At 44.0% G+C, this 23,644-nt stretch overlaps 1 protein-coding gene across 17 annotated transcripts in view; it reads left to right on the forward strand.

The window, feature by feature from the left end:
- The window catches only part of ANK2 (ankyrin 2), a 185,844-nt gene that overhangs the window by 33,009 nt on the left and 129,191 nt on the right, over positions 1-23,644 (forward strand). For 3 of the 17 annotated variants that reach the window (XM_051804886.1, XM_051804877.1, XM_051804880.1), the window contains exon 1: positions 2,643-3,117. The exons of 11 other annotated variants lie outside the window; for them this stretch is intronic. In XM_051804886.1, coding sequence (XP_051660846.1) covers positions 2,995-3,117 — 123 coding nt within the window. In that variant the 5' untranslated portion in view covers positions 2,643-2,994. Of the gene's footprint in view, positions 1-2,628; positions 3,118-23,644 lie in introns of those variants that run through there. 3 more of the 17 variants (XM_051804872.1, XM_051804873.1, XM_051804888.1) reach the window with 2 other exon arrangements.

A 23,644-nucleotide genomic window follows, 5' to 3' on the forward strand; every position in this document is an offset into this window, starting at 1 on the left:
ATGTTTAGGGGGAGATTGCTCAGGCTCCATTTTTGCTTGAAAATGTAATTTTCAGACTGATACGTGCAGAAGGATTTCTCTTTGTTAAGATCTAAATGCGCAGTGCGATGACAAGCCCTCTTCTACTTTTTTTAGGAAAATCTGTCTTAGAACAGAACACTCCTTTCCTGCAGGGACATAAGCTATGGCAAACATTGATACACACTTCATGTTCTTGTCTCCAGACTGGAGATGTTCTTTCCAAAATAACCTATTGAAAGTCACTTATTTTCACCACACAGTGGTGAAATATTTTTATGTCTCTTTGAGGTTAGGGAGAAAACGTTTATGGGACGTAATAGTGAACTCACAGAGCTGACTTGAAGTTCTTCTTTACCAATAATCTTATAAAGAATATTTGCTATTTCATTTTGTCTTACTTGGCACCAGTTGTTCAATTCCAGTGTCTGATGTTTTTCTCTGGTGTAACCTGGGTTACAAAGTGTATCAAGTCCTTTTTTAACTTTTAAGCGAGTTTTCTGAAAGAGTAACTATTTCATAGCGAGCTGATGAACCTGCACATATCAATCATCAGAAGATAAAATTGTTTAATAATCATGACTGCTCTCAGCCCTCCTGTGTATCAAACCTTACTATGTGCATCTTGTTATCAGGATTTAAGCATTTAGTGGCTGAAGGATGCCTTGAACTGTAATTTAGGGAAATCCCAAGGCAAGGATTTTTAAGTGTGGTGACCTGGAAGTTGGTCTTATTTCCACATTTCCTATTTAAGATCCCACAAAAAGGTTGGGAAGGTATCAGGAAGGTCGAGTTGTAGACTACCAGCTGTTCATTTCTGGTTTGCAAGTGAGGATCATACAACATGAAGAGGACAAGGCATGCCACAGTTCTTTAAAGATTCCAGTTTTCCCCTTTATTTTATCCCTGTAGCTGCCTCCACCTGTCTCACTTTGCTGGTGGCTGTGCTGCAGCTCCTGCTTGTGTTTCAGCCATTAGCTCTGTGTAGCCCAGTTTCTCACAAATGGGAACAACTGGGAGAAAACCAACCTGGATGTACAGAGGAGCCAGAAAAAGCTTGGCAGGCACTCCCTGCCCTGCTTCTTCCCATGCCTCCTTTCGAGTAGAGAAATGTATTTTTGATTCAGTGCACAATGCACGGGTCACTGGCACAAACACAAAATAGATCCCTGTTTTAAAGATGCTTTTACAGTGCTTGGTAGTTTCCACAGATATACCCTTGTGAAAATGTGGTCTGTGAGATTGTCAAAGTGAAACCTTGTAGTACCAACAGAAGTCATCAATGAGGATTAGTTCCATGGTGATGATAAATGGTCCTGGTCCATGTGAACTGAAACCAAGTTCTGTGGGTACCCCAGTAACGTGAGGTGGGGATTAGGGCTGCTCCATGAGCTGCTGTCACATGAAGGGCTGACAGGACGTGTGTCACTGGTGTGGAGGTGCTGTGTTACAGAGAAATCCATGGTGCCCTCCTTTAGGGGCCTTCAGTAAAGTTCAGCCTGAAGTCAAGGGTGCAGAGGGAAACCTGGCTAAGGGAGTTGTGTCTTTGGTGGGTTTTGGTGCTGCTGTCAGTGAGCTTCCATGTCCCTGTGTCTCTGGGGTGGCCAAACCGGGGATGCAAACAACTCTGAGTGTGGCAGCCCACCTCTCTCCCTCAGGACCTGCCTGGAAGAGGCCGGAGCAGTGGTGTTGGAGGGAGCTGGAGTGTGATCAGCTGTCTGCCAGTGACTAATGGAAAGGCTCTTTTTATCTACTCACATCCTATTTTGGTGAATAAATGCTTGATGCTAATAGTGATAACACCCTGGGAGGAGGGAGCAGAACTTTGATGTGCTGCTTCAGCAGGGGGATAAACAATGAGGGAATAACACGGACCCGTCTGTCTCTGCTATTAACGCCAGAAATCAGTGTCCCAAACCCAAATGTTATTTGGGAGGGGGAGGAGACTAAGTAACAACATGTTGTTGCTGTCTTTTTTGGTCCACGGCTGTAGCTGTTCTCCATCCTCAGCGCGGCTTTTTGGGTGGAATAATAACGAGCAGCGCCCTCGGTGGTGTTCTCTTGCCCTCGGTGGAGCTGAGCGGAGCGGGGCAGGCCGAGCCCGGATGACGGCGGTGCTTCCCCCTCCTCGCCGCTGAATGCAGCTCTCCTGATGCGGCCTCACGTGGCTGCGGGGAGGCACAAGGAGCGCTTGCTTGAGCTCCGCCAGCCCTTCCCCGGCGGCTCTCCGCGCTGCCTGCAGGTGAGCAGCCAGAGCCTGGCCTCTCCCAGCCCGCCGCAGCATCCTCTCGCCTTCCCATCCACCGGCTCGGCGGCCAGGGGGGAGATCGTGAGGAGCGCAGGGGCTCTCGCCGGGCTCCGGCACAGGCGGCGGCGGCGGCATCGAGTCCCTAAGTCAGACTGCACCATTTTCTTCTCACCCTGCGTAAAGGCGATGTGAGAAGCTGACGGGAGCTGCCCCCTCCCCCAGCTGCCGGTGATGCTGAAGCGGAGCCTTCCTCCCAGCCAGAAGACGCAGCCTCTCTCCGGTGGAATCCCGAAAGACCTTCCCACTTCGCTGATGTGTGTTTAAAGGCCGGTTTTTTCGTTTCCTTTTCCTTTTTTTTTTTTTTTTTTTATTTTTTCCTAATCCATCCTCCCCGGCTGAGCCTGAAGCCCGCCTTCTCCTGCAGCCGCAGCCACGCCGAAGGGCTTTCAGGCTGCTAGGAGGTTATTCCAGCTGCTCCCTGGCCGTGTGTGTTTGTGGCTGCGGGCACTTTGGCACGTCGTGGCTCCCTTGCTCCCGAGCCATGGGTGCTGCAGAGGCTGGAGCGGAGCCGTGACCTTTCCTGGGGTGCCGGAGGAGCAAGAGTGGATTACGACGTGAAGTTCTGGCTCGCAACCAGTGCCCTTGCGGGGGAAAAAAAAAAATAAATCACCTGGATATCTGCGTGTGGTGGGAACGGCTTCCTTGGAGCTGGGCTTTGCCTCGCCAAAATGGCTCACGCAGCCGCTTCCATTAAAAAAGTTCGAGAGTCTGAACTCGAGGAGAGGGAGAGAAACCTTGAGAAGGAAAGAAAAAGGCAGCGGAAAATCTCTAGGGCTGATCGGAAGCGCAAGGTACGAGGGGGAATCCAGCTCCCTTCTCCTTTTCTCCCCCGCCCTTCCTCCCTCTCTGCAGCACTTCGCAGGTGTTCGTTGCCATGTGTAGTGCTCTGCCCTTCATTTTCCGAACCTTTCCCATCACGTTTCCCTTTTGCATCCCTTCCCATCCCTTTGGAGCCCCCGCTGTGGACTCAGCCCATCTACAGTGAGATTAAAGTGCTGCCAGCCATGGCAGCCCAGAGCCACCCAGGAATCCTGCCCAGAGAGATGGCACGCCAGCATTGCCGCCTTCCCTGCATCCCCCGAAGAGCTGGAGCTGCCTGCCATCCTTCCCAGCCAGGTGTTCCAGGCCTCCAGCTGATCTGAAGGAGTTGTCAGGGAGGGAGGTGGCTGTGCTTGTGTTCTGCAGTGTGAAGGTGCATTTCTCTACTTCCCGACAGCATTTCCCCCCGTTTCCCACGTTCAGGTCCCCAGTAGTGCTCGGGGCTGTGTGTAGGACCTGTCTTGGGGTGCTGGGCACCTCAGCCGAGCCGTGATGCAGTTTTTGGGTGTCACTGGGGGATTCTGGGCTGGTGATTCAGTGTATTTACTCTGCACACTGCAGGTGCATTGTCGGGGTAGGGCCTGGCACACAGGTCTGCAATCTGTCGGGTTGGCAGTCTCTGATTCTCTTAAGGCATCTCTGTTTAGGTGGTTCGGATTTTGGGGAGATTTCTCCTGATTTCTAATTAACTGTTGTTTTCCTTCTGTGTTAAGAATGGGGACTGACAACTCCCGTGGCCACAGGGTAAAAAAATAAAGAAGAACAAAAAAATCAATAGAGGCGATTTGTTTGCCAGATATATATAATTTCCAAGGATGCAAAAAATATGAAATAGTGGAGAAAATATTAAAACCTGAAGGTTCTGTGAAGCTTAGCTTTAGGACTGTGTTACATTGGGAGTGCCTGTGTTAATGCCTCCTCATTGCTGTTTCTTTCCTCCCATCTCTGGAATCTCTAGCTTGTCACATGCATTAACTCCTTCCCTGACACCATGTTTGTATCCATTCTTTATAAATTTCTCAGAAGGAATAATATCAGAAGATATAATCTGCCCTTTTTTTTGTTTTCCCCCCTTTCTACTGTGTTGCATGCAATCACAGATCTCTGTGAAAAGAAAAACACAGAATCCAACCATGTAACATTTGAATTTACAGATCCTTTTGGCAGATCTCTAGGATTCAGAAGCCATCTGCTCCCTTGGCATACCTGGAAATTTTGAATTGATTTTACATTCAGTCTTGTGGATTTTCATATTCTGAACTGCAGGGCTTCAGTAAAATGACTGAGGTTGTTTTTGATGCCTTTGGGACCTTTGGGTGTGATCTCCGTGACTTTCCAAAGGCTCACTTTGCAGAGTTCATTAAGTCACATCCCAATTCTCTTCATCAAAACAGGAATGTCATTTCCAATGTATGCAGTGCCTGGATGCTGGGCAGAGCTGCTTGGGGCAGATTGTGATTACTCTCCTAATCCCTTAAATGGGACACTGCAGCATAAGGTAGTTTTTGTGATTACATTTTTGATTGTGGAATCCTCTGCAAAACAACCCCTTTTTTTTTTTTTTTTTCTGAAAAGATGTGTTTCATGTGTGGGTGTCCTTGCTGGAAGGGCTTTTTCCGTGTTTGCCCAGCACCCACCTCAGTTACTTCATCGGGGCGTGCGTTGTTTTTCCTGATTTTTTTTCACAAATCCTATTTCGGCAACGTGTTTGATTCAGATACCTTTTTGACTGCTTTAATTAAAGCTGGGCAGAATTGATACTGCTCCTTCTGCTCTCTCTTTTCCCAGAGAGCTGCAAGCAGGCAGGCTCAGGCCGCATCCATGTTAGTGATCATGTGTGGTGATGCAGGCTCCTAATCAGATTTTCAGATCCAGGGATCTCCAGCGGTCGTTGCTCAGAAAACATGGAGAACACCTCGGCGTTGGGCATGTTTCTCCCTTTTTAATATTCAGCCCCTGCTCCTGGCTCCCTTCTACTGCGGCTGTACCTCGCTGTTACATAAACAAGTGCCTGGCTGCACCCTAAACTTGCCTCCCCGTGGTTGGGGGTGGGTCAGGCTGGGCTTTTCCCTCTTGCTCCTGCTGCAGGAGACGCACAGCGGCACAGGGATGAGTTTGTGTCTCTGTGCATACGTGCTGCTGCTGTGCCTAGCTCAGCAGATCAGGTGCATGGATGTGTGTACACGCCCGTCATGTACACAGAATAACCCAAATACACAGTAGATGTTGTATATGTAATAGAATGTTTTTATTTAGTCGGCAGTTTAAGTGAGGTTTATACCACTGATATATGTATTTATAAATATGTCACTTAAGTTCCTTAAAAACAGTACATTGTTCTACTGTGAAATGGAATTATCTCCCAGTAGGTGCAGAGCCCTCCCAGCTTTTGTTGGCTTCCTTGGAAAACGGAGGCTGGGGACAAATTATGGGTGTGGGTCCGTGAGGGGCAAAATGCAAATGGATATTTTTTTGGTTGTTCTCAGCACTTCAGCTCTTTCTGCAATAGGGGGAATATGGTCCCAGCTTTGTGACTTATTTGAAAGCCCTTGCATTGCAGTGAGTGGATTTTCAGTGCAGTGGAGATCCATTTTGTTTGGAGAAGGATAGTGAGAGCGGGAATACGTCAGGTGTGGTGGGCTGTCTTTCCAAACCCTCAGTTGGATACACGCCATGTTACCCCTAGGAGCACTCCTTTGGCCTTGGGATGGAAACTTGTTCCCTGTCCCTGGAACATCCTGATTATGCAAAAGAGGATAATGAAAGGCCATGGCTTTATCTTTTCCGCTCTGCCAGGATGTTTGGCATCTATTGCTACCATCCCGTGCTTTCTCCGAGCTCCCGGGAACGCTGCAGGGTGTGGGCCCTTCGTGGCTCTGCTTCTTCTCCTGAGTGTTTTGCTTCGTGATGTTTTGCAGCGTGATCATCACCTGTCTTGGCAGCAGCACCACAAACGGTGGCTGCAGCTTCTGTGCTGCTTGGGGAGGACCAGAATGTTCCTAAATGTCATCACGTCTGCTGCCTGACGTAGCTCCGGGCCGGAACAGCTCCCTGGCCACCGGCAGGGCTGGGAACAGGCCCGGCACCAGCAGCAATCTTGCTCAGATGATCTCTTTTTACCCTCCTTAGTAGTTCTTTAAAGATGAGCAGAATTATTCCACACCCAGAACTTGGGGAAAGGGACCTGCATGCTGAAGACCTTTTCCTTCGTTCGTTTTGAGGTTGACTCGGTCGGTTTTAAAAACCGGTTGAGAAGAGGCAGCTCTGCTCACCTTGCATCCAAGGGGAAATTTTCCCTTTCATGGCAGGAATCTTTCCTTGCAACGTGGATGCAAACACATGTATTTAAACGAAAAACCCGCCCAACCATCTGAATAGTTGTGTGGATACCCAAATGTACCTATTAAAAGCCAGGTACTAACAGAGGAGTTGAGCAGTTTAAGTGTGTAAATTTTAGCAAAATTCAGGTGTGCTGAATCCCATTAAACCTAAATGTGAGGCCCAGCTCCATGTGCCTCTTGTGTCTTTTGAGAGAGCTGACTGTGGCTCATCCTCTGGGGAGTGAGTAGAGGGGAGCTGGTGTGATTATGCTGTGGTCACTCACTGAGTCAGCAGCAAAGCTGGAATTACAGCCTGGGAATCCAGCTGCCTTGCCCCTGGCTCTGTGTAACACACACTTGCTTTTCCCTGTCTAAAGTAGTTTTCAAAGCAGACAGAGCCTCCTGTCTCTCCATGTGACAAGTGTTGGAAAGATTTTAGAAAACCCAAGTAAAATAAAATCCCAAAGTAAAAAAAGCTGTTATAAAAATGGATTTTGCTGCCAAAGAAAACTAACTTTTCTGTGTTACAAATGTGGTAAGCTGGTGGCTGTTACCTTTTACCACCAGTAATGAGAAAAGAGTTTGAGCTCTACTCTCTTACTAGCAGTTAAGTGGGTATTGATTTAGTATTTTAAAAAAGTTTGGAAAGGGCCAGAATTCACTGAGGAAGGAGAGGGATTAATGAGTTTGGGCACGCTGGAAAAAGGCATCCTAAGGAGGAGGAAGTCACATGGAGCCGCAGTTCTTTGCTCTTGGTCCCTCCTGTGTTGGTTCATGGATACCAAACTATCTCACCTGGTGTGAACCTGCTGCAGGATCATCCTGGAGTTTATATCAGGCTAAGGAAGGCAGAGCAAGTCTCTCACTGCCTGACCTGTGTGTATGGGAGCTTCCAAGGTTCATTGCTGCGTTAACCCGCTGTTCTTCCTTTAGCACCAAGCAGTGTTGTGTTCCTTGCCTTGGCAAACACCTCTGTGCCTCACTGGGATTTCTAGATGTTTCAGGTGTTCCTCCAGCTATGAAAAAAAAAGTCTTTTTGGTGGTTTTTGATGGAGTGTTTGCGTAGGAGGTGCCAGTTCCTGGTGCCCTTCGAGCGTTTACCTCCCGTTTCTCAAACTTAGGTTTTCCTTACATAGATGTTTCTGGGCATGAAAATAATATCCCACTGTTTGCTTCCTTGTAAAATGGAGCTTTTCTAGGTGATGTTGCATTTCAGAACAGACTGGGACTTGCTGCTGCATTTTATCAGTGTCATATTTGAGGGGTGACGTGCAAGGGAATGAATATAAGGGGAGCGAAACAAGCCGGGGATTGTAGTAAAGATTGATGGTCCCCAATTCCCTTACTTCTGATGGGAAAGGAGCAATTTTCCACTGCAAGTTTAAATTTGCTCACCTTTGTGTTGTTGTCTAATTGTACCGTGATTTATATGTGGTATTTAACTTTAATGTCATTGGTAATTTTTGAAAGACAAGATTTATTCGGTCTTAATAAATCATATGAAGACAGTATTTCAAAACACAGATCATTTACCTCAGTGTGTTTTTGGTTTTGAGGGTGAATGTGCCTCTTCACAAGTTAAAATTGAATTATTCCATATCTGGAATACTGGAGAAAATATTGACAGGGTCTCCCAGCTCCATTGTGTGAGATGCTGTATTCAGGAGGAGGAAAATGTGTTCCTGGAATGCTCAATCCCTTTGCATGGTAAAGCTTGCTTGGTGCAGTCCAGTGTAAAGGTGTACACTTGGGATTTTATGGCTGGATTGACTCAGTATGTGACTGTTTCCACAAAGCTATGACAGTGTTCAAAATGCCAAAGTTTCCACCTCACACTCCATCTGTTACAGTAAAAAGGACTTTAAAAACAGCAACCAAGGGAGAGGAGAAATGTCAGCACCTGCCTATGGTGACTGTTCCCCCCTCCTGTCTCTGCAAATTTAACTTACCAGGAACCACGAATTATTAAAAGAATTGAGAGGGCATTTACCCATTGAAGGAGATTATCCCTGATAAACTTCTGTGGCTTTTGGGGTGGTTTTGTTGATCTCCTCCTAAAATGTCTTATGTCCTTTAAATTCATGATATTTCCTGCACCACTGGAAGAATTATTATGTGATGTTGGGCAGCTTTGTGTTAAGCAATTAAAAAAAGAGAAGTGTTTAATGTAGATGTCAGATGTTTAACTGGCAAGTGTCAAGCTTTTAGGAATCTGGCTTGTGTAGTTTAGTCCCTCAGGCTTTTCCTTTGAACTCCTGGGGAAAGTTTGGCACCTGAAGTAACAGTGGCATATGAGCACTGAGAGTTCATAGTTGAATGGTGAAGTCTGGAGCTGTGCCCTGGGGTATATATTTGCCAACATAAAGTGCCTCCAGAGTGTGGGAACAGCGAATGTGTCCCTAAGGGGTAGTAGGAGAATTGCCATTCAGGCAGCACTTCATTCCCTGAGTTGGTGCAAAATCCTACAGCTGCCAGTCAGATGGCTTTTCCTGCTTTATTGACTCGACTCTCTGCTCGCAAAACCTTTTTTGTGTTACTTTTTGAGAGTTTAGGTGTTACTGAAAGTTTTTAAAGAGGTAATTCCCGTTCCCTGCTTCAATCCCAAGCAATTCCTTTTGTGCAGTTGTTGTGGCTCTGGTAGTTTTGTTTCAATGTCTGATGACCTCTTCTGTACTTAACTAGATCTTGATGCATGTGCCTGTTAGCAACCTGTTAATAATCCTTTAGCCTTAGACAGCTAAAATCAACATTTTTTTCCCTGTTGTGTCCACGGAGCTGTCCAGATTGGAGTAGATATTCCCCACTGTTATACAATTCTGTACAGTCTTAGAGCATATAATACGAATTACTGAAATCTGACCATTGTAATTAAGTGGATTTTGGATGGTTCACAGAGCTGGCACCTCACAAGGTGCTGAGATGTTGGAGTATTCAAGGGATTTCTCTTGATAATTTTTTAAAAAACCTCCATGTATTATAAGTAGATTTGATGTTTATAGCTTATAGTTTTTCAAGGTTAGCATTCTATGCTAAGACCTTCTACCCAGGGATCAATATGGATTAATTGGTAGCTGCCCTTTTACAGGCAGCTGAAAACAAAGGCTGCAATTAAAAAAAATGTCTGTAATTACCATCTATTTGTCGATGCTAATGAAGAGTTTAGCATGTTAACCTCTCCAAAATCTTGGAGGTTTATTATCTCCTTGGGGCTTGGGAAAAGAGACTTTTTTAGGGAACCGAGCCAGTGTGTGTTTTAGAGGACACTTTGGGGAACTCCTCCTGTTTAAGGTCAGTGTTTTGTCCTCCAGCAAAATCCCATTCTGCTCAAGAGAGAATGAGAATGAACAGAAAGAGAAAGGGGAAGGAAGTAACACTAGATTTAAAAAGTTATCCTGTTTGCATGTGCTCTGAAGCAGGACCAGTGAGACTTAATTGTCTGGATCAGCTCAGGAATAATTCCCAGTGTTTCTTATTCAGAAAATTTTTATGTGATGCTGTTGTACATGACCCGAGGAAGGGTGTGGATATCTTTTTGCCTGACAGTTTAGCCCTGCCTTCTCTTTATTCTCTTACTGTCTTTATGTGTAAAATCCAGGCAGCATTGACAAGCGGAGTTCACCCAAACTGGGTGTAGCCCTTTTTTCCCCAGGCTTGTGGGGAATGATTTCAGCCCATAGAACCATAATTACAAGCCTTTCTAGGCTGTCTTAGGCTGAATAATTCAAGCTGATTTTAAATTATTTACTGCTCCTGGCCTGTGCTGTGCCAGGGTGTCTAACAGGGACATGTCACCGCTCAAACCCAGTGAAGCTCACAGTGCAACAGGAGACTCGAGCACACAAAAGCCGGTCTGCTCAGGCCTTGATTTACTGGGGACTGGCTGGACCCACCTGAGCCTTCCTGCTCCCCTGCTTCGTTCCTTATGAACGGAAGGGAGGAAAGGAACCACACACACCGTGTTGGTGATGGTCTCGCTGCTGGAGCAGGAAGAGGCAGTAATTAAGATTTCCCAGATGGCCCCGTTATGCCAACGGAGAATAGTTGTGCTCAGCAAGTATTTTCCTTCTGTTTTTGCTGATGAGCATGGTACTGGACATCAGAGCTGCCTGGGGAAAGGAATCGTTGCTGTCATCCTCGTTTCCAGGCCAGGGACACTCAATTCCACTTAGTTAAGTCAGGCAACAGTGTAACTTCTCTCTGTTTTAGGCTCTCTGTGGATTTAATATTAGCTCTGTTTAGGTCCTTTTGGAAGTCACAGAATCACAGACTGGTTTGGGTTGGAAAGGACCTTAAAGATCATCCAGTCCATAGGCAGGGACAGCTTCCACTAGCCCAGGTTGCTCCAAGCCCCGTCCAACCTGGCCTTGGACACTTCCAGGGATGGGGCAGCCACAGCTTCTCTGGGCAACCTGTGCCAGGGCCTCCCCACCTTCACAGGGAAGAATTTCTTCCTGGTATCCCATCTAACCCTGCCCTTTGGCAGTGGGAAGATGTTACCCCTTGTTATCGAAATATCATTCTTGCACCAAATAAACGAAAACCTCAAAACTTCATGTAACAGCAAAAGAAAAACCAGTAGTTTTCCAAACTATGTCTATTTCTGTTTGCGTTTCTTGTGGAAAAGATATATTAGGACTGTGTTTTGGTAGAGTTAAGGTGACTTTGCAGGAGGAATGGAGTGAAATTTAAAATGCTGATGTGAGCCTTTAAGTGTCATGCCAAGCTGCCGTGTGCGGAGCAGGGTTTCCCGGGCACGGACGGATTCATTCTGCAGAAGGGCGTTTGCTCGAGACAAAGAGTGATTTAGATTAAAAAGAAAAGTTATTTTGTCTGGTTAGTGGCAACAGCAACTGCTGTATCCCAGCAATATTTTCCTGAAGAAATGCACGGAGACTCCATAGCAACTAGATGAGATCTGTGCTATATTCTCCGTGCTGCTGCCGTGTTTCCTGGGGAGAATCCAGCCACCCCCACTGCCCCCCCAGACACGGTGTCTGTGCTGCACAGCAAATGGCAGCTCCAGCCAATGGCCACTGCACCAGGGGTGTTTTTAGGACGATGAAAAATCCCCCAAGTTGCATTTTATCTGCTTTTTTTCTTGATTGTCACAGGGACAGCACAAAGCCTGCAGCATTGTCTGAAAGGTAGCTAAACCACTCAGCCACTCCTTTGGTAATCATTTATTTACTAACTTCTCCTTTTCCTGGGATACAGGCATTAGGAACAGGTGCTTTAATAGAGCTGGTTCCCTCTAGTGGTGCAGGGTATTAGCCTGGTGAATGATGAGGCCCTGCAAAAGCTTTCCCAAACAAGTGAAAGCAGAAATAATTAATGGCCGTGCCCAGAGCCAGCTCTGCATTGCAGCACGAGTTCTCCCAGGCTTAAGGAAGTACGTGCTTGGCTGTCTTCCCTGGATTTCTAAGGAAGCCTAGCACTCAACCTGTTTGGTTTAAGGATTTAGTGATGCTCCCTGCACCTGCAGTGTGGCTCTGCTGATGGAGACGCAGTTCCAGCAGGAGGGAAGGTGGGATGTGGCTCCTTGCAGAGTGTGGGGCTCCCGTGTCCCTTCCAGTTACGTGGAATATTTGTCCCTGCAGCATTTAACTGTGGCACAGAGCTCTGACACCAACCTTAGCATGGATTTGCTCTTAGCAGGGCTTGGAAATTCCTTAAAAAAGAGGAATGAAGGAAATTCTCTGAGGGCAGCTTAGGAGGAACCGAGGTATTGCTACAACCAGTGAATATGCAGGTAGTAAAAAAGGTTAATTAACATCAGTATTCTCTTAATCTCAGTTTAGCCATTTTGTTAGTCATCTGGCTGGATTTAGCAGCACATATTCCTTTATTCTGAGCAATAAACCATCATTATTTTGTAGTCTCTATATAGCTGTAATAATGATTATCGGTCCAGAAACCTGAAACACAGGAAGGGGGATTTGATCCTTTTTTTAACCAACTTTAATATGCAAAATGAATGTTAGGAAAACAGAAGGCTTGAGAGGAACCAGACTCCTCCTGGAAAAGGTGTATGAGATGGACAAGGATAATTTAGAGATAAGGAACTGTAATTAAAGGTTATAAAGGAACACTTGGTTTTATAACACTATATATTATAATCTTAATTCATTGAAATCCCCGAAAGATTTGCTAACGATCTCAAGAGATTTAGGATTTTTTTTTTTTTCCAGATGATTTCAGACAGGAGATAATTCACCTCCTGTTACATAACCATCTTAGTGCTTTACGTTTTCCAAAGTAATTTTTGAACATGTGTCCTGTAATTTAGTTCCGTGAGATTATTTATGGCGGAAAATAATGTCACGCAAATATACCTTTGGTTCCAAAATGTTCTTTACGTAACTCTTTCATGTTCTGTGACCTGTCCTGTTCAAATCACCGTGTTTTTGGCACGGGGAGAGCTTTGGTGTTCTAAACTACTTATAAATGTAATACCTTCCTAAAAATAACGATTAAAATAATTAGAAAAGCAGAAAGAGCTGGAAAATCACAAATGGAATTGGAGGGAAAACTTGCTGCTGCTTTAATCCCCTCAGAGTTTTGTGGGGGTAGGAGACCCCTGTTGTCAGTGGAAAAACTGGATCAGAAAAGGAACAAGAGTGTTCCCTTCCTAAATGATGTTTTAGGGTTTCAGTGGTTTTACCTCAGATATTTGTTCAAGTGTTAAAAAATTTAAAAATAGGTGTTTTTCTGCTGTGCAAAGACAATACAGCATCAGGTGGTGGTCACTGAATGTATCAAAGTTTTGCCATGTGTGGGGGTTGTCCAGACCTGGAAGAGGCTGCCCAGGGAAGTGGTAGAGAATGGATAAGAATAGGCAAATATTGATTTAGTCAAACAGCTGCTTCCCCTGTCCATGATGTTGATATCCTCCCGTAAATGAGCAATAATAAGGAATTTTATTTGTCACTCAGAATGCAGCAGGACGTCTCAGAACTCTGGCACAGGATCCAAGAGCTTTCCCTTAGTCTTCGCTTGGCAGCCTCTTAAAGTATTTTATTATATAAAATTACTTTGTTTTAGAGTATCATTGCAACTTTTACTTGTCTGGGGGGTTTGGCTGTTGGTTAGCTTACAAAATTCCTTTTATCTCTTATTATTATTACTAGTTCTGAGTATAAAATACACATTGCAGTTGGAATTGTAGTCCATCTGGTGAAGACCTGGGACATGGGGCTTTGTCAGTCATCTTCATGACTTCAGGCTGAAATATTTACGTCTCCTGTTTCACTTTATCAGTGTTAAATTAAATGATCCTACTACTGACTTAAAGGCATTTACATCTCTAGTAAAGAACATTGCTTTGGTTCTGAAATATCATTTGGGTTGAGTTCCAGAATGCACAAGTCTCACAGGAAAGAGTAAGTTTAGGGCAGTATTTCACAAAATTGGGGGTTGTTTCCAGTGAGATGGGAATCTTGGTTCCTCTTCTCTATTTTTTTTTTAAATTATTACTTTTAATTTTCTCTAGTACAGGTTAAGGAGCAGTTTACCAGTAATTTTTTTGTTGATAAGCATTCAAATAAAGAAGTCCAGGGTCAGGCTGCTTGTAGGAAGAAGTGCTGCTCTCTGAAAGGAAGGGTAACAGGAGGCAGGTCCAGGTAATTGGGGTCTATTTCTGACCCTGCCTGTTACCTAATTGGAAATATATTAATTTTATGTTCCATGTAACTGAAATTTTATATATCTTCATCCCAGTTGGTTGTAGGAAGATGCTGTGAGAGAGGAAAACTGGAAGTCCAGTGTTGAGAGACGGTGATGGAGAGGGGAATGGTGGCTTATGTGGAGGCTTGTGACTTATTTTCCATCTTGTCCCTACCTTGGAGCCAAATTTTGGTCTGTGCAAGACTATTTAGTAAATTTTTCCGTTTCTTGCTGGCAGTAAATCCGTTGATTTATGTATGTTTGGGTTTTTTGCCGGTTTATTTATTTTAATTGACATTAATAGAGTTTACTGGCATCTAATTTTGGTTCTGTTGTAATTATACTTCTCCCAAAATTACCTTTTTGGGTTTTGAGAGGATCCAGTACAAACCTGATATTTCTTTGATTATCTCTTTGTTACGTGTTTATTTCTCCTAAGAATGCAAAGTCATTCTTAAAACCTTGGTTGTGTTGCCTCGTGTTCAACAACCACAGGTTGTGTACACCAATAATATTGTGCATTTTGCAGCATCATGAGTTATAAATGGCAGCTGAAGAAAGTTTTTACAGCATTCTTAGGACTTCTCTGGAAATAAACTTCTCTGTTTCCTCATCTTACCCTTGTGGCTCTCTTTAATTTATAGTTGCTGCTGGTTTTAATAGCCCTGAGAGACTACAGTGCACAAACACTTGGCCTTTTGTCAGTTGTTTGTAATCTCCCAATTTCTAATTTATACCTAATTCAGAATTAGCACAGAGTGACTTGGATGCAGACTTGGTTAGAGCTGATGTGCTTTTTGGTGTGTTCTTCGGTGCTTCTGTGGACTGCGTGGAGGTGGTTTGGTTTTTTCCCTGGGTGGCAAGTCTTAAGCAGCTGATAAATGATGTGAAGATGTGTTTTCAATCACAGGGGCTCAAAGTGTCTCTTTAGAACCTCTTGTATGGGTGCAATAATGGAAGTTCAGTCGGTTGCTCAGCAGACTTATTTGTTTTTCATGCAATTCTGGCCCTTGTTTGGATGATTTACGTGACTATGAGGCACAAATTGCTTGCTTATAGAAACAAAAATTCTTGTTTGTGCTCCGTTAGAACCCTTTTGATGGCAGAGAATTGCTTTTGGAAGATTGTCATCTTTTATTTATCATCTACTGCAACCTCCTTCAGCGGGGGGAAAGGCTCAGTATTAGATAGGAGTGAGACAAACCCAAGCTTTCAGGTGCTGTTTGCTGACATGTGATGAATCCAGCACGTAACTTTGCCTTTCATGACTCACTCTTTCTTCAAAGACTGGGAAGATAAACCCTTTGGAGCTCCAAAAACGGGTGGCTCTTGATCTGCACCTCGTTAAAACCAGAGACTCGGAGTCAGTAATGCTGGATTCGGGTTTGTTTTTTTTCAAGCAGCTGTTGGTGCCATTAGTCGAGCACATAAAACACAAGCTGTAATATTACAGCCTAGAAAAATTACAGCTTTACGGTGGTAGTTCAGCTAAGTGTAGGTGCACTTTGCACAGCCAGGTTGTTTTAAACAATCAATACAGGTATACCGGGTGTGTGTTTGCATCTGCGGTGCACTGACTCACTGGGTATGTGAATTGGGGGGGGATTAGGTTTAGTTGCCTTTCAGTGCCACTAATCTTCTCTTTACGATTCTAGTTTATAGCCATAAAGGGCAATTTACTAAAACAAACAGCTTAATATTCAAGATAAAAGTATTTTCTTACGCAGATTAATAGTAACTCTTGTTTCTAAGAGCTGTGTTTAATGGGCCCTGAGGTAACAGGCAGGCACAGGGTACAAAATGAAATAGAAACTGAGTAATGTACCTGTAATGTCCCATTTGGGATTATTTACTATTAATGATGACGAGTCTCCCCCTTTCCCTTGGAAGTAACTGCTGTTCAGACAAGAGGATGTTTCTCCACCTTTACACAGGCACCATTTCGGGATGCCTCGAATGCTAAAATAAAATGCGCTTTCTTCAAGCGTTTTAACAATCAGATCTTTTCCCCAGTCGCACAAAAGGCCTGATAAGACCATAAAACTTCCCATTAGCAGCCGTGACATTTTGCACGTGTTAAACTCTAAGCAGGTTTCATCCTCTAGCCTCGGACAGCTCTCGGAGGGGGGAGATGCTTTAGTTACAGCCCGTTTTTCTCTTTGAAGTTCCAGTGAAAGAATATTCAAAGCTCGTGATAAGGTAAATTTTAGGAAGGAAAAAAAGTAAACCTATTTTAAAACAGTGCTGTTTGTTTTCAGGATAAAGCCATGAAGGAAATCTTTCAGAACCTGCAATGTGGGTTCCAGATCTAAGGTTTTGTGCTTTTTAACATACGGGCAGCACTTGAAGTATTTCCATTTTCTCTTCCTCGTATCAGTTTATGAGCAAAATATTCCATTTCAGAAGTAAACAGTTCTCCTTCTCTGTTGCATCTTGCTGTTTTGCTGTGTTTTATTATAATTGATTGACCTCTGGATTCCCATCAGCAGCATTGCAGATATTCCTGCTACCCGTACAAAAAGAGAGAGGACAATTGACTTTTAGACAGGAAAACATTTAGACTTCAATAAATGTTGGGTATTAGCCTCAATAAAGTCAATTTTGGTGCATGTCACTGAATGAGAAGTTCTTTTGCACAGGAAGAATTATCAATTTAACGTTATCTTTCATTCGTGATTGAATTAATTGTTTTAAACTACAGGAAAGCAAAAGATGCCATATGTGGAAAACTTGATTGTGGATATTGTATTCCTATATATGAGGTGTATACTGTCTTTTATATGTTAAATGTGAAATATATATTTGCCCCCCCTCTGATTTTACAGGAAAATAGGCAATTTTTGGTTTAGGAAGTTGTATTAAATTTGTAAGAGATCAAACAGAAGCGAGAACTTGAGAAACTTGTGTATTTTAGCAATGAGGATTTAGGAGACTGGGATTTTTGGAGTCAGCAGTGAGCTCCTGCTGATATATCCAAAAGGGAAGATGGGATGGTTATCTTGGAGAAGAGGATTGAGGCCTTACTTGATATTCCATATTCGGAATGTGATGGCTTACCAGTATCCTACAGGATGGCTTAAGGCAGAATTAGTCTCTTATCTGTGTTAAGGAACAAAAATTAGGGCTAATCAAGGGCCAGAGGTTTGGTTTAAATTTAAACTGAGACAAATAGGTACCAATTAGAGCTTGCTCGCCACAGGGGGATATAAAAACATGAAGTTCTCAAAAAATGTTTTACTTCTGTTGAAATAATAATAATTAAAAAAAGCTATTTTGGGCACAAGAAGTGATAATTTATTTATAGCTGTGTTGGCATCGGTGGGCCTGAACTGCACCTTAACCCTTTACCCTCAGGGTGTTATTAAAAACTTCTTCTTCCACTGGTGTTTAGTTTTGTGATTAAGACAGCAATCCTTGTAAGAGTTCCCTCCTGCTATTCAGAGCTCGATGTTAACACGTGCCTTTCATTTCTGGTGAGAGAAAAAAGAAATGTTGACTGTAATTTTAATGAGGAAGGTATGTGATACATAAACTGCTGTGCCTGTGAAGGCACCTCTAGGAAAATTGGGATGGTTTTTACTTTCCACTTTCCTATCCATGAAACAGTCTTTCAAACCCAGTTCTGCCATGCCTGTAGCTGCAGTGATTAAACCCCGGGTTCTCTCTTTGTTTCTTCTCATAGTGATTAAAATATATCCAGGGTACCACTTGGATTAAGAGCTGTCCAGAAAGGATTGTTAGGCTTAATGTGTTGAATGATTCACCATCAAAAGCAGAGCAAGTCCTCTTCAAAATGGCTCAAAATAGATTTTTGCAATTGATTGGACTCAAATTATTTCAGCTGGAGGGGATTTGCTGTTGAGCCCTCTGGAGCAGACAATTACCCCTTCATAAAGGCTGCTTGGGCTTTGGGAATTGCTGGTTGTGGTCTTTGTGACCAGAAGGGAGAAAGGGCTGAATTTTTGGGAAATAGTGATTGCATCAGTGTCATTATTGTCAAACATAAAGGGGGGCATAAATGCTATAAAGGCATGAATCATCAGAGTTTATACTGTGCCTGAGCTCAAGATCTGACCTAAAATAATTGCCAACAGCAAGTGAGAGTCATGTTGTACTTGACCTTCCTGTGGAAGAATCCCCAAGAGTGAAAGACTTAGCATTTAGGAATCATTTCAAAGTTCAGGAATCTGCTAGAAATATATAGGTCCCAGTGCAGTCTCTCTCTTTTTTTTTTTTAATTACTGTGTTTAACCATAAAAATGTCATGGGAAATGGCTCTTTGGGGAAAGATTTGACAATAATAAATGTGGGGTTTATGTCACTAACAACTGTGAGTTGTCTTGATACTTGGAACTCTTTCTGTCTTTCTTCATTTTTTTCGCTTCTGTGTTTATTTTGTGGCTCTAAGTGCTATTACAGTGGCTCCTGAATTGTTATTTTAGCTAAACTAAACGAAATTGAAAACGTAATTGAAACATCTATGGACAAGTTAAGCTTTAATAGTAATAGCAGAAAGGGATAAAGAAGCATTTTTGATGGAAATGAACAGAGCAGTTCTGCTCTTGTTGCTGCCCACCTGTGTATGTGACTGTTTATAGTCCTGGACCGTGGAATGGTATCCCATGGAATGAAATCTCTCCCTGGAGATTAGCTTACAGCTTTGATTTCACTGCTTCTCACTCGTTAGTCTTTGAGGTCTTGGCTGGGATTTTGGGAGTGGCTGCAAACCAGTAGGTTTGTACCACACTGGGTTGTTTTTTGATGGTCATTAGTAGCAAACTCAGAGTATTTGACCCTGATGCCATTTGCTATGAGAATCCTTGGAAAAGATGCGATTCCCAGACGTCTGCTGAGTGGGTTTGTGTTTCTCTAAGGCTGATACCAATAAGTGCTGCAGGCTTAGCAAGACTTTAGGGATGAAAGCAGAATGTTCCCCCGATTTTGGGGGACAAGAGGCACCCTGTCCTAACACCAGTGCTCTAATACATGAGACACTCTACTCTCTTTCTTACAGGCACTTTAAAGTGTTTCTGAAGACTTCCTGGTGAAGGGTGTAATTAAGGTTTGGAGTTAGGAAGAGAGGGTACATTAAAGCACAGGAAAACAAGTGGATTCAGGGAATTACCCACAGGAGGTACTTTAGAGAGCTGTGCTCCCCCATGAGGAACCTTCAGAGCAGTTCTGGCAGTGTAACACAGAGGGGAGGGCTGAGGTGCTTTGCCATGAGCTCTGGCAGTGTAACACAGAGAGGAGGGCTGAGGTGCTTTGCCATGAGCTCCGTGCTTCCCAACCGTGCCTCTGTGTTTGGTTTCTCCCCCGCTGCCTGCCGGGAGAGACCTGCAGCCCAAACAACACAGCAGAGAGCATGGGAATGACAGAGATGTTGCAGCTTGTTCCCCCACAGAGGCTTTGAACCCCACATCATAAGACATGGACTTTGTTAGAATATGATGCCCCAGCAAAGTCTGGCAGGACATGAACGTGTCTGCTTTCTGAGTAATTTGCCCTCACGACTTCGAGCCATTTGCACAAACAACAGGAATATTGTTGGAAAGGCTCTGGCAGAGAGCTCCTCCATTGCTTTCCCTCTGATGGCTGCACAGATTGTTGCTTTCTGCAGGCATTATTTCCCAGGAATGCACGTTACTCACCCTTTCCTCTTGAGTGACGCCTCGTCTCACTTCTGTGTTTTCCAGTAAGTTCCTTTCACGTTAAATATCCAAAGATTTTTAGTTCCAGTTTGCGTTGGGACTTCGGTTATATGAACTTGGGTCATGTCAAGCATCTGGTGGGATTCCTTCTTGCATCCCTTTATTTTTATAAGTCCATGCAGAAGTTCTGGCAGTGTGTACACACCTTACTGCTGTCACAGGGGAGAGCAGAAGGAAATCAGTGACAGGGAACTACAGGCAGGTGAGCCTTGCACAGGCTTTCCTGAAACATGTGTCAGCTGCTGGCAAAAATGGAAAAAGAGACAAAGATGGCAATGAATTGAACTATTTTGTGTGTGTGTGTCTATCCAAGCGTGTGTCCGTGCTCGTTACACATCCCAGCGCCCGAGGTGTTCCCATCCCCTCAGCGAGGAAAAATGTTTAAATCAGCTGGTTTAAATCTCCCCCCTTGTAATTAACACAAAAGAGAACCCTGTGCCCATCAATAACCCTTAATAGGGGGGCTGGGGAGAGCTCAGTCTCTGGGATCATAGCTGGTGCTGCTGTGCAGGTTAACTGGGGAGAAGTCAATAGGCTGCCGTGGACAGCTGCCTGCTGATGTGGGTCACTGCAGAGGCAGTAGATTGAACCCCAAAGAGAAAAACGTTGGTTTGTTGTTGCAATTCCATGAGGATCTCCCTGTTTTCTGAAGAATTTCGGGTTTAAATTTTCAAATGCATGCCCATATTCCCTTAGGGGTTTGTTGTGCACTTGTGGTGTGTTCTGCAGCACTCTGGTGGTACCTGTACTCTGGGTAATGGGTGGATTCCAACATGCAGTCCTCAAAATTATTTTTATCTTAGTGGGTACAGTCATGATAACTAATTCCAACCTAGAGGAAATGTCCATATTCTCAGTTTTGATTGGAGTTTTGCTTGTTGCTTTTGTTTTGGTTTGGTTTTTTTTTAATTACCACTCTAGCTAAAAAATTAAGACCAACCCTAAACCAAAACAACAATAGAAACCCCGAAGCAAGATCAAATATGACACAGATAAGAGCAAAAGTGATCTAGCATCAGATATTGTCCTTTTTGGATGCAGTTGAGCTCGTCTGAAGTCATACCCAGGGGCCATATCAATCCAAAGCGAGCTCATCACAGTTATTAGCCACATGAACCCAAAACACTGCGTGAATCACAGGGAAAAATGCTCATGAAATCTGTGCTCATGCCCTTCCCCTTGGTTTGTAAGTACCCAATAGATTGAATTAACCCCGGTTTTGAGTTCGGAACCCCAGCGAGGTTCTGAAATTCGGCGCTTTGCGTAAACGCGGCGGGGACACAAATCAAACCCGTTGGCAGGCACGCAACTGGGTAACTCAATAAGGCCTGTGTGCAGAGCATTCCACCCGGTGGGACTTTTAACTTTCCGCGCTGGGAAGGCTGGCTGCGTGCTGGAGAGCCGGCCCCCGGCCCACCCCACGCCATTGACATGCATAGCTGGCCTGGTAGGTGTAAAAATAGCCCGGGCAGCGCCTGAATTGGAAATGGGCACCGAGGGCCGCCTGCAGTTGCTGGGGTTTCGGGTTCTCAGGGAAGGGAGCCTGGGACTTGTGGCCTGGGATCCTCCTCCTGGCTGCTCATCTGTCTTTCGGGAGCGCCGGGCGCCGCGATCCCCCCGGCCGGAGCGAGCGGAACTGATATGGGCAATGCACCGATTTGCCAGGCTTGTCACTCGGAGAAGGGGCTGAGAGCACAGGGGAACATCCAGGAGCTGGATAAAACTCCTGACTACTATGGATTCAACAGTGAAGAAAGTAAAGATCCCGAAGTCCTGGTAAGTCTTGGCTGAAGAAATCAGGGATCGAAGTGAAAAAACGAGGGTTGTGCATGTTGGGTTTGAAAAGGATCTCTCTGCTCAGAACCTCACTCGAGAGCTTGCAGTGCTGAGAGACCTGCTAGACACGTCCCTGTTAAAGCTTTGCTGTCATGACTGTGATTAAAGAGCAGCTGTCACTAAGCTGTGCACTCACTTCAAAGCACTGTCAGCTACCAAAAGGTTTAGGGATGTGGACGGAGAAGCCTGTGGGTGAAACGAGCCCTTGAGTGAATGGATGCAAGCAGTAATCCTGGTTTATACAACTGCTGGGAATCGTCTTGTATTGATCCTTCTCCAAACTTGAACTCAGAAACTTATTTTTAAGCTGTTGTCTGCCCAGTACATGACATTATTTTCTGTGTTTGCAGCTGAGACAGAGCCCCACAGATCCTAATGCAGATGAGGGTTCCAGTGAGTGGGACCAGGCACAGGCAAGGGGGTCATGCTGATGGTGGTAATGTCAGCATTTGCTCTGCAAACCACAAGAAAGTCGTTGAGATGAATAAGTTTATTGTGTCTGTGACAACTGAAGTGCCTCTTCTCCCTTTTTTAACTTTTTTTTTCCCCCTTTCTCTGTTTGGGAAATTAGTTGTTAAATGGTCATCTCATTCAAAATTGGCAATGAAAGGATGCAGTGTCAGAGCTTTTGGCAGAACAGGAAGATGAGAAAACCTTCAGCGTCAGTATATCCAAGCATTATGTTCTCTGCTATTTATATGTAATAAAATTGTCCTTAGGTCGATGCTGTGCTTTACACGTGCCTGAGTTGCTGCAGTGTAGTGTAGAAGTGTAGGAAGAGCTGACTTCCAGCATTTGTAGGGGAAGAGGAGACCAGAGGCACTCCCAGCAGCAGCTCTCAGGGAGTTTTGCATTGTCCTAGAAAGCACTTGGGATGCTGTCTTGCTTTCCTGGTAGGGGATTGGCTTGGCTGGATTGTTCTCCCCAATTTTACTGCTGATTTCACTGACAGCACAGCTGGACCCGTGCTTCGTAGAATCACAGAATGGTTTGGGTTGGAAGGGACCCTAAAGATCACCTAGTTCCAAACCCCCTGAAATAAAACTCACTTTGAGCTAAACCATGGAATTAAAACTGTGGAAGTGCCCTGTGACACAAAGCAACAAACTCTGAAACAGTTCTCTGAGCTGCCCTTTGGCATAAGGTCAGGTTTTTGAGGAGGCAGGACTGAGCAGCATGTGATCTTTGAGGAGTTTTTTTTCCTGGGTTTTTTCTCTTTTTTTTCTGGATACTTTTCATTCAGCCTACAGAGCTTTTCATGGCAGGCAGAGAACGGGCACTTTGATAATGCCTTTGATGTGTTTAATCATAAGATCTTGGCTTTATATGGCTCTGGTAGGGACTGGCCACATTTCTTTAGAATGTATGTCTTGATTCAGATGTTACAGTGCTCGGTGGATTACAAAGGAAAAGTCCTGTATTTCCCTAAAAAGGTTCACAGCCTCTCACCGTACTTATAATTCCATACAAAAAAAAGTTAAAAGGAAGAGGCATCTGTAAATTAGAAATGTCGTCAAAGTTTTGTGCTGAAGGGAGAAATTGTGTGTGTGTGTGTATATATATATATATATATATATACATATATATATACACATATATATATACGCACTATATATATATTATATATATATTATATATATAATATATATAATATATATATATTATATATATAATATATTATATATATATAATATTATATATATATATATATTATATATATATTATTTTTCCCAAACAGGAATGTGGTATCCAGCACAATGCCCTGTTAGCTATACATTTCCTCTGCTTTTCTGTAGCTGCAGCCATGCTCCTGTCTTGGTTCATTAAAAAGAGTTGCCACATCAAGGGAATGTGGTGACTCCAGGAGTCTTGTACCGGATACAAGGTTCAGAACAATCCAGCTGCTGTTCAGCCAACTCAGGTGGCAAAACTGCTTTGCTAATCAAATCTTCTCAAAACTAAAATCAAAT

The sequence above is a fragment of the Manacus candei genome, unplaced genomic scaffold, assembly GCF_025592945.1.
Source record: "Manacus candei isolate 608988 ecotype Guabito, Panama unplaced genomic scaffold, ASM2559294v1 h1tg000062l, whole genome shotgun sequence".
NCBI classification, from domain to species: Eukaryota; Metazoa; Chordata; class Aves; order Passeriformes; family Pipridae; genus Manacus; species Manacus candei.